The 13714-nt window shown below is 43.5% G+C and overlaps 1 protein-coding gene across 1 annotated transcript in view; it reads right to left on the bottom strand.

The window, feature by feature from the left end:
• lamb1a (laminin, beta 1a) overlaps window positions 1-13361 on the bottom strand; it is a 28491-nt gene extending 15130 nt beyond the window's left edge. The window contains exons 1-18 of the mRNA XM_015060798.1: window positions 12594-13361; window positions 11160-11374; window positions 9821-9962; window positions 9396-9469; window positions 8796-8984; window positions 8602-8665; window positions 8315-8517; window positions 8083-8203; window positions 7150-7338; window positions 6383-6559; window positions 4492-4604; window positions 4249-4328; window positions 2887-3022; window positions 2412-2570; window positions 2171-2298; window positions 1823-1943; window positions 1441-1633; window positions 335-478 (exon numbers count right to left, since the gene is read on the bottom strand). Coding sequence (XP_014916284.1) covers window positions 335-478; window positions 1441-1633; window positions 1823-1943; window positions 2171-2298; window positions 2412-2570; window positions 2887-3022; window positions 4249-4328; window positions 4492-4604; window positions 6383-6559; window positions 7150-7338; window positions 8083-8203; window positions 8315-8517; window positions 8602-8665; window positions 8796-8984; window positions 9396-9469; window positions 9821-9962; window positions 11160-11374; window positions 12594-12627 — 2482 coding nt within the window. The 5' untranslated portion in view covers window positions 12628-13361. The remainder of the gene's footprint in view (window positions 1-334; window positions 479-1440; window positions 1634-1822; window positions 1944-2170; window positions 2299-2411; window positions 2571-2886; window positions 3023-4248; window positions 4329-4491; window positions 4605-6382; window positions 6560-7149; window positions 7339-8082; window positions 8204-8314; window positions 8518-8601; window positions 8666-8795; window positions 8985-9395; window positions 9470-9820; window positions 9963-11159; window positions 11375-12593) is intronic.
• Window positions 13362-13714: the final 353 nt, after the last annotated feature.

Genomic DNA, 13714 nt, shown 5'->3' with positions numbered 1-13714 from the left:
AAGATTATTTCACTTATAGCAAGACATCTTTCCTACATAAAAAGTGAATTAATCTGCCAGTACAAATAGCACTTCTTCATCAATATCACGGATTATTGAATTGAAACAAACTCCTATATCTTAGTAAAAAGTTACTTGCAAGTTAGTACACTTGAATTAAGACTAAGCTAAGATATTTGCAGTAGAAACTAGACCAAAAATAATTGGTAACATTTTGCTTTAGCAGTGCAGAAGTGTGAAACCATCAGATGCTGCACCTTTTACTGCACTTATTGATTATCGCATCATTGATCCGTATCCGACAGGTTGTTTTTTTCAAGAAAAGCTGTCTGACCTTTGCAGCCGCTCGGTCCAAACTGAAACGTGGCCGGAGCGCATCTGTCGCAGTTCCTGCCCGCCACGTTGGGTCGACACCGACACTGGCCCCCGCTGGGGTCGCACACTGTGCTGAGGGAGCCCTGGGGGTCACACTGGCATTCTGGAGAACGGGAGCCCGACACAAGGGACAACTCAAAACACTAACTCTGCACATCCCGGGAGAGACGTGAAGAATTTACAAGCTCAGGGGAATTCAAAGAGGAAACGAGTCGAGTCTTGCTGAGGAAGAGAAGCTGGAGGCTGAGTGCTGATGAGAGGCATTTAGGGATCAGCAAAGACAACAGGTCACTGTTAAAGCAGCTGTGAGGGAGGCAGCGGGAGAACAAGAGGTGATGAAATCAGATGCATGTAAAGAGGGAGGAAAGGAGAATCATTGTTAATGGGATCAGTCACATCTTGATGTTTTGAACAATAAAAGTCTTTCTGAGGTTTTTCTTCACTGCAAAACAAAAAAAATCTTTCTTTAGTTTCTAGTGCAAATGTCTTAGTGCACTTGAAATAAGACAAAACTAACGTAAGATTAGCTGTTCAGCGCAATGTAGGGGCTTGTTTTAAGTCAATAACTTCTTAATATTGCTGAAAAAGTACGAGTTATAAGTAAACTAATCTGCCATTGCAGCAAGACATTTTTTCAATAGCATAAGAAAAATTGTCTTGTTCCACCGGATGATTGTTTTAATTATAGCTAGAGCCTTTTCATCAATATTAAGGAATCTTCAACTTAAAGGAAGCTCCGATATCTCACTGAAAAGTAATGTGTAGGTTAGCTTTGTCTTATTTCAAGTGTATTTCAAGATATTTGCACTAAAAACTAAACCAAAAATGTGTGTTAGGATTTTGTATTTGCATATTTTATTAAATTTTTTACAGCGCTTTCTTGTTGAAAATGTTTTCATGCATCCCTTCCTGGTTTTTACTGAGGTGTGACTGGAATAATCCCCTCTGAATCAGAGCAGAGCTGAAGTCAAACCCTGAGGGGAATTCCTGTCGTCAGCCTGATTGGGCTGGGTCAAAGGTCGGACTCCGGGGTTAAGTAGAGACATTCCTCAGAGTGCCGAGTACCTTTAGCTCCCTGGTGCAACAGGGCAGAGATGCTGAAGATGAAGTTCCTGCAGATGTCAGTCATCGGGGTTTTAATGACACTCTGGCTGTTCTCCAGACATCGATAACGCTGAAACGTTTCCCAGGCACTCGCGTCCCCTCCCACAGAGGAGGTGAATATCTCCAGGTTCTTACAGTGCGGCATCAACACGATCTGAGGGACGGCGAGAAAAACACTGAGCTGGAGGTCCAGAAGACGTGCAGACCTGCAGTCTCAGTCCGGTTAACACGACATGGACCACTGACAAACTCTGAGTAAATGACTCAGTCGGTGAACTATGACCTCAGTGGGTTCTTTGAGTGGAAGAAAGGTCAGAAATGAGAAGGTGAACAGTTTCCTCACCGAGTCGATGAGCGTGTACGGAGAGTGGACTTCGCTGAGGGCCGAGTAGAGCGGGAGACTGAGGCGGATCGTGTAGTTCAGCCCAGATTCAAAACAAACCGCCCTCGGCAGAACCACGTACCTGTGGACGCAGAGTCAGCGTACTCTTCAATCACTCATTACTTTTAATCCCATCTTTAAAAAGAACAACAATAAACTAGAATTTGGTGTTTTACTTGACTTGTTTTGTTTTTTTTTTACGTGGAGTTTCCAAAGTTAGCCAAATCCAGCCCTGAATGCTAGAGTTCAAGATCTCCTGGTCTTTCCGACTGGTTTCCTTTGAATGCTCCATTTTGTTCACTCACTCACCGCGAGCTGGGATGAAGGGAGATCATTTGGTTGTCGTCGTCTGGCACCGTGTTGACGCAGCGGCTGTCAGCTGTAATTGGTCCAGGCCTCATTACCATCATCAGAACCTCCTCCCATTGGTCAGGCAGCTGCAGAAGATCACCACAGCAAAGTGAAACGGTGTCTTCCTGACTGACGACACATCCCAAGGGTTTCCAGCTTTTCCTGGTTTGAGGTATCAAACCGACAGGTTGAGTCTCACCTGAGGCTCGTAGCGGATAAGAATGTCGTACTCCATGGAATGAGGGATGTTGTCCACAGAGAAATCCAGGAAGGCCCCTTCAGGGACGTTGACCAGGCCGACGCCTGTCCAGGTGGGACTGCGGTCATGAGGGTGGGGTCTTGGCACCATCGTCACTCCCTATAGACACACAGAGGAAAACAAGTTAGAGAAACAGTTCTGTTTTCATTCCATGTTTATTGCTTCAGAAATTAAAATGTCTCAGTTTAAAGATCCTGTAACAAAAACAACCAACAAGAATTTACCGCATTTTTTTTTTCATCCTGCTTTCTGCTGCAAATGCTTTGCTTTCTTTTTAGGAATTAACTTTAAAGTAGGTGTTAGAACTCTAGAAAGTTTTTTTCTTAAATGTTTAACCTTTTTTTTTTTTATTTCCCAGAGGTGACGTAGGATTCAAGCTCCTTCGTCACATGAAAAGGTCAGAGGTTAAACTCACAGGTCCAAACTTGGCGTCTTCAGCCTCGTAGGTGTAGTGATCCAGAGCAACAAAGTAGAACCCGGACTCCACCTGATCGCAGCGACGGCCAAACATGTGATCCCTGCAGACACACTGACCGCTCACCTGATCGCACCTGCAGACAGGAAGTCAGTCACACACAACCATGCAAACTGATTCGTCGCAACAAAAACCTGCTTGTTTCCATCAGGGAGGCTGATTTATTTCAGCAATTTTATCTCCTTCTTGATGGTTGAACTGTTCAAACATTTGGTGCGTGATCCCGTCTCATCAGTTCAGCCATGATGACCAGTCACACTCGTATGGACATCCTACAACACCCAGCAGTTTGGGGTTTTTTTTGTTTGTTTTTTAGTAAATTTGAACTTAAAGATATGAGCTATTAATTTTGAAAACACTGAGAAATTTAAGTTATAAAAACAAAGTAAAAAACTGAATAGGTTTTAACAACAGCATTGATTTCTGGTGAGATTCCTATTGATTTCCTCTTAAAATGGCTAAACTTGAACATTGTTACCCTGAATTTTACTCAGTTTAAGCCTCAGGAACGCAGCTTGATGCTCCCAATTGTTTATTTTAATGATTTCTTTTATTCGTCTCTAGTGGCCTTTATTTGATAGGCGTCTGGTCGAGGCTTCAAGCAACCAGTTGTTCCACGGTACAGAAAGCTGCATTTTAAAACAGCTGCCACTATGCACAGGTCATCCAAAATGTCTGACCTTAAGGCAAGATGCTACAAGAAGTTTAATAAGACGCAAAATATGTCACCGATCAGCAGAGTCTTACTGTTGTTGATGTGTCCGTATAATCAGAAAATGAACTAGTTTTACCTCCGTGGGAGATATGAAAAGAGAAAAACATGAAAGTCTATGTAAGGTTTGTCAGGGAGAACTTGGACTGAAAGTGAGGAATGAGACAAAGATTTCTGAGGCTGATATCAGAGTTTAGTGAAAGCCTAGAAAAAGTGTGTTAGCTAAAGAGACACAAAGTGTCTGCAGACTGTTTTTCTTCTTTGCTGATATTGTTTGCGTAATGAGTAAAAGAAGGTACATTTTGGTGTTTAAGAGCAATAAAACCCTCTCTTTGCAGGGATTAAAATTGAGCCTTTCTTTAAGAACTGATATTTAAGTGGGTTTCCTAATTTTCGCCTGAATGTGAAATATTATCCACTTAAACCACATGATACAATGAATGGTGTTTACAGATCAAGCAGAACTTCTGCTGCAGCGTTAAACCTGAAGGTTGGCACCCAGAAAATCTGTCTTTATGAAATAAAAACTCTTCCACCCTTCCTCTTTTCTAGAGTCAATAATTGGTGCGGGTGTATTAAAATGGACTCACCGGTTGTGGACGGCCCCTCCCAGGTCGCAGTCGCAGGGTCTGCAGCCGTCCATGTCGTTACTGAGTCCCCAGTGTTCATCCTGCAGACCCAGCAGTACGCCCAGTTACACATCCTCCAGTGTCTCTGACTGAAACTTCCCCCGTTTTATTTCAGATCGTGTCTCTCTGGCGTTAGTTCGCCACCTCTGAGGACCGCGATCCGACTGTTGGATGAGTGCAGAGTAACCGGAATATTTTCCTCACCACACACTGGTCGCAGTCCCGCCCGATCACCAGACGTTTGCAGAAACAGCTTCCTGTTTCGCTGTCGCACGGGTTTCCTCCCGGAGCCGTTCCCAGGGGACTGCAGGTACACGCTGCAACCATCACAACTCATCAGTCCCAGTCTACATCCTAAATGTATCCAGTAGCGCCTGCTTCTGTCTAGGTTTGAAATACAGGACTTAAGAATTATGTTTTGTTCCCCAGACTCCCGATTATCTCTCCTGCAGTCTTTTGTTGTTCTGTGGAGATTTCGCCGATGCTCCAACATCCTTAATTATTCACAAGTATATTCCTAAGATCACCGATTTTTGATGTTTCAGAGAAAGTCCTTGTTGATGGAAAGCAGCAACAAACCATGAGATGACCAACACCGTGCTTAGCACATGTAGCCATTTCTTTTGTTTCATTCACTTCAGTCTCTGTTTCCTGATATATTCCAGGGAGAAATTGATCACTGACTTAAAGAGTCCACAGCCCTATGCAAAACTCATTAAAACCATGCCTCTGTGTGTTGGTGCATTAGGGTGTAAATAAACCCATGGAAGGTTCCTTCTACAGATCCAACCCCCCTGCATCTCCTGTCTGTTTATTACTGTATGTTGAGACAAAGTGAGGAAACGTCTGTAAAAGTCAGAAGAAGTGAGAATCTATCTTTTCACCCCCAATCGGATCTGCTTTCACACCGACTCATTAATGTTCAGCGAGTCACATAGATCATAGATGATCTGACTGATATCTGCAGCTACGCCTCCTGACCAGAAAAACTCCTCACTGCGTCACTCCTGCATCCATCAAAGGGGAGAAATGTACGTTAGTTTGGGAACGCCACATTGGAAGTCTTTGCGCCTCATTTAAGCAAACACTCCAACCTTCTCTGGAGCGTGGCGTATTTCTGAATGGTGTCTGTTCTCCCAATATGGGCGACATGATGTGGGATATTTCAGAGGAAAACAAAACAAAGAGAAGAACCCACATTGTTTTGGTAGATGCATTAGAAAATAAAGATCTGACCTAAAACTCTTTAGATCACTGCACATGTATGGCAAGACTAAAAATCTAAAATATTGATACTTTAAACCACTTACGTTCATCCAAGCATTAAAATTTCAGACACAAGTTCATGCTATGTTATCTTGTTCATTTATTTCCCCCCTTATTGTGGGACAATAAAGGATATTTCTATTTCTATGTTTGTGTTTTTATCAGAAAACTATTTAGGACAGCATCTTTCACACTGGCAACATTTAGACTAAAACTCCTCCAACAGGATTTTATTTTAACTTCATTGGTAATGAAGACTTTCTAAAAGATAAATGGACATTATTCTGCAGATAAATAACCTCGTTCATTTATTCTGCATGAAGGCCTTTACGGGTGTTGGGGATCCTTTGGTTGCTTTATCAAAAATTTCCATTGGTATCAAAGCCATTGTTTGAACTTGCTAATTCTTGTAGGATCGCAGAGAGGCAGGGCTACCTGCACAGGTCACCAAGCCAACACACAGAACAAATATCCATGCACAAATTCATGAGGAAAATGGAGAGTTAAGGTAGCAGGCTTGTTTTTGGCCTGTGGGAGGAAGCTGGAGTCCCTTACATGTACAAGGAAAACATGCAAACTCCATGCAGAAAGATTTCAACAGCCTCTAGGAAATTACACGTCCTCTTGTTCCGACGCTTGTTACCTCGGATTTTACTCTTCGGACCCGAAAGGAGAATGTTTACACCAATCAGTTCCCTGTTTCAATATCAAGCATCTCAAGTCAGTCCAGCCTGATGACATGTGAATGATTTATCAGTGAGTCTGTTCTGTCTGTGAGGATCTCCGAGAAACGATCAATGCGCTCAGCCTTCATGTGAGTGTTTCATACCTTTACAGCCTTCCGGTTCGTCGCTGAGCCCGTAGTACGCCGGTTTGCAGTATTCGCATCGTTCCCCCTCCACATTGACTTTGCACCGGCACTGACCGGCAATCAGACCGACTCGGACATCCGTCAATCCGTCGCATATTCCTCCGTTCAGGGAGCCCACAGGGTCGCAGTTACAGGCTGCAGACAAACAAATTGCAGCGAACCAGTCAACATCAGCGGCACAGAACTCTAGCTTCATGTCGACAAGAGGGGAAACCTTCTGTTGACATGGAAAAATGTTAAAAACTAAATCTCTGGATGTTTTTCCATATGTGTCTCAGTGTGATCACCAGGACGTCAGGTTGTAGACGTGGACGATTAAAAGTGTGATTCTGTTGTTTGAGCAAAGGTGAGAAGATGATCTGTGAGGCAGGTCTGAGCCTGGATGAAACCACATCAAAGGCCTCCAACATGAAAACATTCCTAAATGTTTGGTCTTAAATTCATCCTTTCATCTCCCTTCATGAAAACGTCTGAGTGTCTGAAATCTGATCAGGACTTGGGACTTTAGCGGAGAATATAATACCATGCTATACAGACAAAAGAGCATTTGAAATGAAAAGCACAGAAACTGTACGCCCCGCTGAGATTTGTGGCTCTTAGAGGATCCTGGTTCTTTCTAAAGTCAGAACTCTGCACCGACTCAGAGTCTTCAGGAAACAGCTGGACTCTGGTGTCATTTCAAAACCTTCATGGGTTTAGATTTGAATGAAAACAGGTAGACTCACGCTGGCAGATGTTTGGGTCTCTGAGGTCCTTCTCCGGATGTTGATAATAGAACGGTTTGCACTGCTCACAGTTGTGTCCGGTCGTGTTGTGCCGACAGTCTTCGCAAACTCCTCCGCTGACGTTTCCAGAGGCCATGAACACGGCCGTGTCGAAGTGGCACGAATCCGAGTGCTGGTTACAGTTACACTCTGAAGAGCAAAGAAGAAGAACAGGAAGGAGCTTTCATCACCAATCTGATGTCAAACTCAGTTTCATTTTGGGCCATATAAAAAATCTGAATGCTCTTAAAGGGCCAGAGTGTATTTATAAAACCCACTTAGCTGCTAAAGTGTTAGTAAGTAGCAGTCCCTCCAGGACTTTGTGATTGCTTTTTGAGCTTTTTGTAATCAAAATCACAGCTTTTGTGGTGCTAATTCAGAAATACTTAGAAAAAATGCAGTAACATGTGGCAATCTGTTGATTTTCAGGACTTGTGAAAAACTGGAGGGACTTACTGATGTAATTCAAAGTCTAGAGGGCCACATAAAAAAGTACGGCGGGCCAGAATTAGCCCCCGGGCCTTGGGTTTGACACATGTGCCATAGAAGCTGTTTCAGATTAGATTTATCCGATTATTAGCCATTTCGATTTTATTAAGACAGTAAAGAGATGATGTGATTCTGACCACTGGCAGAATCATAAACTTACATCTTAATTATCATCAGAACCCAATAAAGAATGAATGTGTGGCTCAATGTGGACCAGCAGTGACAGATCAGTGAAGCTACTTTGGATCACAGGAGATCTACATGGGCATTATTGGACCACTTTAAAGCTACAGAGACTGTATTGGTTTAGACAAATGGAAATGTCTTACACACAAGTGGATTCTTCTGGACCAGTTTACAGCCATGCAGACCATTCTGCACCAGTATGGAACCATGAGGACTCACTTTTGCAGGCATTGGTGTTGCGCCCCTCGGCTGGTCTCCAGGGCAGATCGTGGTAAAAGTCTTCGCACTGTTCACAGTTCAGTCCTTTAGTGTTGTGATTGCACATACAGTGACCATGAACCTAAAAGACATAAGATGGATAATTAATAATCATTACATACTCAAAGAGAATTGAAACTGAATTGAACTGTGAGCTGAGAGATTCTGTGGAGGCAAAAACCAGAGGACTCACCATGCCCTCCATGGTCTGGCCTGCTCCCTCGACAGGGGCGCATTCAGACGCATGTCCGTAACAGAAGCAGTTTCCTCTGACCACCATGTCATAGATGGCATAGTAATACTTCTCCTTGATCTCCATCCGAGAGTCCAGCAGGTTGTCTCCGAGTGTGTGCAGCTTGGTGAACTTAACCCGCAGGTTGGTGATCTTCAACAAGTCTGAACAAAGAGGCAATAATCACAGATCAATAACCTTTTGCTAACCGAGACTCCGGTTAAACTGTCCGATTCAAGGAGACACACTCTGGATCCGTGGACTGTAAGGATCTTCAATACGAAATGCTGGGTCCAGGACTCTGTAAATCACCTAAAAGAAGAACAATTAACAATCAATCTAACAACCAAACTGCACCAAAAGGTCACAGTAACGGATCATCATGTAAGAACACTGAAATTCCCCTACAGTTGCCTCCAAATGCTTTCAGGAGCTACAGTACCTCGCCTTCAGTGGATGGCTCAATGTCCGAGTAACGAGAGTCACAGATGACATCATCAACCTTCTTCATTGGACCATGGGAAACTGATGGAAAGGACGACTCGCAATCGTAGGCAAAGTAGCGGTAAACCTGCCAGGTCTTTCCGTAGTCTGCTGATCGCTCAATGACCATGGCAGCTGGTCGAAACGTCTGACAAAGAGAACAGGTAAAGATGACGCGTCCAAAACTCATCTGACTGCCTAAATAAGCTCAACGATGAGCTCATCCAATAATCAACGGTGCTGGAATGGCCATGTTTCTACTTATTGTTGGTTCAAGAAATCAGCAGGAAGATGCTGAAGTCTAATTACTTATAAAAGAGAATCGGGTTGAAGCATAAAGATCTGGACCATTTTTATGGTTCGTCAAAGGTTCTGACCATTTGCTCTACCACACCAGCATCAACACTTGAACTCTGCTTCATCAAATCAGATGGACTCTGTCTCCACCTCCTCCTGAATGGCACTCGGGTTGGGCTCAGCACCCAGTTTCTCAGAATTTCTGATTTCTATCTCCAGTAACTCAGACTGCCAGAAAGCCTCTGGTGTGTGAGGAGCTCACCTTGAAGGTCATAATGAGGTGAGTGAAGTGAAACTCGGCTTCAAGGTTCAGCTGGACGGTGACATTCTCCAGACCTGAAGAGCCACAAATAAAAATCAGTTTGTATGAAACAACCAACCTCAAATGTTGAGTGATCGTCAATAACCCCAACATGGTTACTGATACACCATGTTGGTGTATCAGTAACCATGATACACCAACATGGTGTATCATGTTGGTGTGAGACTCAAACGGGCTTCAACATTCTTGTTGAAGTGTGACAACAAGAATGTTGTCACACTTCAGTGACAACATTCTTGCTTTTCATGCAATAAAAAAGCAAGGGTTGTTGATGAAACATTATAGATACAGAATGCTACAGGAGGCCAATAAAGTTCTTGAAGAACTGGAGTGGCATGAATAGAACAACACAACTGAATCGTTACCGTTCTCGGACTGCCACCAGGTCTTCAGCCTGTTGGGGCCAAATGTGGTGACGACATTTTCAATTCGGTGGCTGTGATTGTGATTGGCCAGCTCATCGTCATATGGTGCTGCTGAGTCACACACAAAGCACTTCTTCTCCTCCTGGTTAAAAAAAACAGAGGGGGAGGGCAAAGAGTTAACAGGGAGTTAAATTCCTCGGATTCCTCTCTGCTGGTGGTCAGTGGAGATAAAACTCTTCAAGCAAAGATTCCTGAGAACAAACTAAACCTTCAGCAACACCTTCAAGCTGGGAGGTTTCTACATGTGCCACTGCTTTACCTCAATTGTTGGAATAAGACTTTCCTGATCTGAGGTTTATCATCTTCCCTCAAAGAGCTTTTCCATCACAAACATTCTGAAAAGTGCATCAGAGGCAACACGGGGTTCAGTGCTTTGCTCAAAAACGCAGAAAAAGACCTCAAACACATCCTAAGCCACAGCTGCTGCTTATATTTTCTTTGTCCTTTGAACCTTCTGACACCAACTGAGAATCTAAAACTCAAAACTAACATATCAGGTTCAAACAGTTTACGCAATCAGACCCGAAACCAACAACAGGGTTAGTATGAAGACTTTATGCTGACAAAAAAAAGTCCCAGAAAGGTTTGGTTTCATATCAGATTGGATGGAGAGTGTTGGACCTTTTCGCTGTTCTGTTTGTTGAAACATCTGGATAAACATCTGCCCGCAGCCAGACTCTCGGCCTCCTTATAGGGAGATCGTTTTACACAGGAAACACCACAGACTGCAACACAGACACACACAGTTTAACCAAACACACAGAGCGTCCATCCCAGGGACAGGCGGGAAGTCTGCAGGAGGTCAGAAACCGAAGGTTGTTTCCCAAGAGACTCAAACGGGCTGGTGAGAGAGGTTCCTTTACTGACTTTAGAGCCTCAAAACTTTCAAAGAAGCTCATTCATTCATTTTCAAACTAAGAAGCTTATAGAAATCCTTAGTAGCTTAGTTAAAACTTTAACCTGGACCATAAATGTTAACTTTTAGGCTGGCCTAACACCTGGTTTATACTCGTTATTTCTGTCCACACACATGTCCATCTTTGTGAAAGTCAAGTTTTGCTCCACTATGACAAAGGGCAACAAGACTGAAGGTCACGACGCAGAGCAGATTTCGTCATAGTGCGAGGCTGAATGAGGCCGGATGGTGTGACAAAGGATACTGGTGTTACTGTACTGGTCCTGATGTTGGAACATCAGATCAACAGAGCGGCACCTAAACTCATCGACCTTGAAGGAACGACTCCATTTGGGCAAATTAAGTATCAAACTTGTCTTTTACCTGCAAGTGGCTGACGATGCAGAACGGTTCTGGACGCTTCAGTCCACAGGTAGAGGTGGACAGCAGCTGGTGAGCTCGGCCAATCAGAAGATCCCCTGTCGCTGGGTAGCAGCTGCCTTCAGTGCAAACATCGCTAAACTCTGGGAAGCTGAGGTCATCTGGGGCCCCGCCCAGTGAGTCTCCGCCCTCCTGAGCGCAGGTGAGGACCTGCAGAGCTGAGAGAACGAGCCACGATTACATTCAGACAGGCTCTTTCAAGCAGATGAGCGTCTGAAGACGAGGAGCGGACACTACTCAGCAGGATGAAGGTGGATGCAGCTGGCTACCACAATTACATCCACTGACCTTCTAACCTGCTCTGAGTTTAAATTAGTCAATAGAAATCTAACACCTAAAATTACTGGAGAAGAGGCGAGACGCGTCTGAGTTTCAGACAGCATCATAAGGTTCTGCTCCATCAGACTGATCTCAGGTCAGACTTACAGTATTTATGAATTTCTCTAAATTGTTGAGTTGAATATTTAAAAGACCAAGCAGAGACAAGAGCTGAATAAAATTTAAGTTTGCTCCATCAAAATTTTCTGAGATCAGATTTATGTATAATCTCTTTTCAACCAGACGGATCTCTCTATTCAACCCTGGTTTTTCTCCATTAGACTGACCCCAGGTCAGATTTAGAGTAGAAATATAGTTGTTTGTTCCACAGTGGGGAAAATTCAGTCAGCAGCATGTATAAACATATACATTAATAGTCAATTTAATGTCAATGTCAAATTTATTCATATAGCACTTTAAAACAGGGTTAAAGCTGCACCAAAGTGCAGTACAAAAATGATAAAATAAGTTGATGAAAAGAAAAAGAAGAAAAACACAAGAAAAAATATGCATAATGTTAACATAATAAAACATACAAAGAACTGAGTAGGGTAATTAAAAATTATGCATATTTGTGCATAAAAGCTGTGAAAATAACTCCACTTAAAAAGCTGAAGTTTGTTGGGAGCTGAGCTGATTTAAACATTTAATAATTTTTTGCTCTTCTAATCTCAGACCAGTGTTTCAACCTGAGCAGATTAATTGATCTAAACTCAGCCGACAGAGGAAAAAGTTTCTTCAGCATTTTTCAGCACTCTCTAAAGATTTGTGTCCACGCTCTCTGAAGTTTCATTTTAAAGCCACTTAATTTTTTTCTTTGTCCCTGATTGAAAACAGCTGTGTCAGGATTCACCTTGTTCCGGTTCGGAACCAGTCCGAGCCCGTTCCAGAAAACTCTTTGTTTTTTTACCCCCATGGAGTTTTTAATATGTTTGAAACTGAAAGTTGAAGAAAATTAAAGTTTCCAAGCTGCAGCTGATCTCAGGTCAGATCACCGGCACTGAGTTCTAGGGCTTGTCTGGGAAAAAACCTCTGCAGAACCGAGTCACATTTACTCACCGAGCAGCCCCGCTAGCCGCAGATGCAACATCATCCACAACCAGAACCGCCGATGAAAACCTCCAGACACCGGGACCAGGACTTGTGAGACCCCAGCAGACCTTCTGAGGATCCTGTGGGGCTCCCAGAACCCCACTACCAGACCCCCGGCAGCCTCCGCGGAGCTCCGCCTCCCGAGAGCCACCCACCCCCACTTCCGGCCGGCCCAGATTAAAACCACTCGAACAGAATTGGTAGAACGAACGTAAAGCCGTCCAGAACCAGAACAGCACTCAGATTTAAAAGGTAAAACTTGAAGAGGAATAAAGAAAAAAATCCGGACTGAGCTCTGGAGCCATCAAAACGGCAGCTGATCTGAAGTCGGCAGAATATTTTTGTCGAAGAAAATAAATGAAGAGTTCAAAATGAGAACGTTCACAGATTCCCGGATCAGTTTCATGCTGAAAATGTTCAGCCCGAAGAGCCTAGATCACCTTAATATTTTCACTTCTGATCATTTGTTACTGATTAATGCTGATATATTGATTTCCCTGTCTAAAACAAAGTTTGACTCTTAACCCCCGCTAGAAAAAACACACACCCCTCTGGAGGACCAGAGACAAAGACATTCCTGAGCCCCTTCCTTCCCCCTTTGATGAAGCTCACCTGCAACAACAAGGACGTTGTATGTGTGTGTGAGTGTGTGTGGGCTTTATGTTACCTGCTTAGGATCTCTTCTGGTGCTCTCACCCATTTTCTGATGTCTGGTAAGGCCATATGGGACCCAAACCCAGTCCCGATTCAGCAGAACCACAGGTAGCTTCAGGGCGCAAGTTGAGGGTTAGAGTTATGAGTGTATTCTGGCTATACTGACCTGCTAAGTGCTTGGTGCAATTGGGAGTTACTAAAAAAGTCATATAAAGTCCTAACTTGGTTAAAAATATAAAGTGCTTGTATGTGTGTGTGTATGTGATGTCAGCAGGCTGCCACATGCTCAGTGACAAAGCACTGCAGTCACACTGAGTTGTTCTGCTGGGGGTTCTTTCTCCCTTCGTCTCTCCTTCAGGTGTTTACTGTAAACTTCCTGTTATATTATAAACAAAGGCTGAGTGCTGATTGGCTGCTGTGGAACTGATTTAAAG

Source organism: Poecilia latipinna, unplaced genomic scaffold (genome assembly GCF_001443285.1).
Source record: "Poecilia latipinna isolate Pla-1442-1.1 unplaced genomic scaffold, P_latipinna-1.0 Scaffold1744, whole genome shotgun sequence".
NCBI classification, from domain to species: Eukaryota; Metazoa; Chordata; class Actinopteri; order Cyprinodontiformes; family Poeciliidae; genus Poecilia; species Poecilia latipinna.
This window is presented reverse-complemented; position numbering and strand designations above follow the sequence as displayed.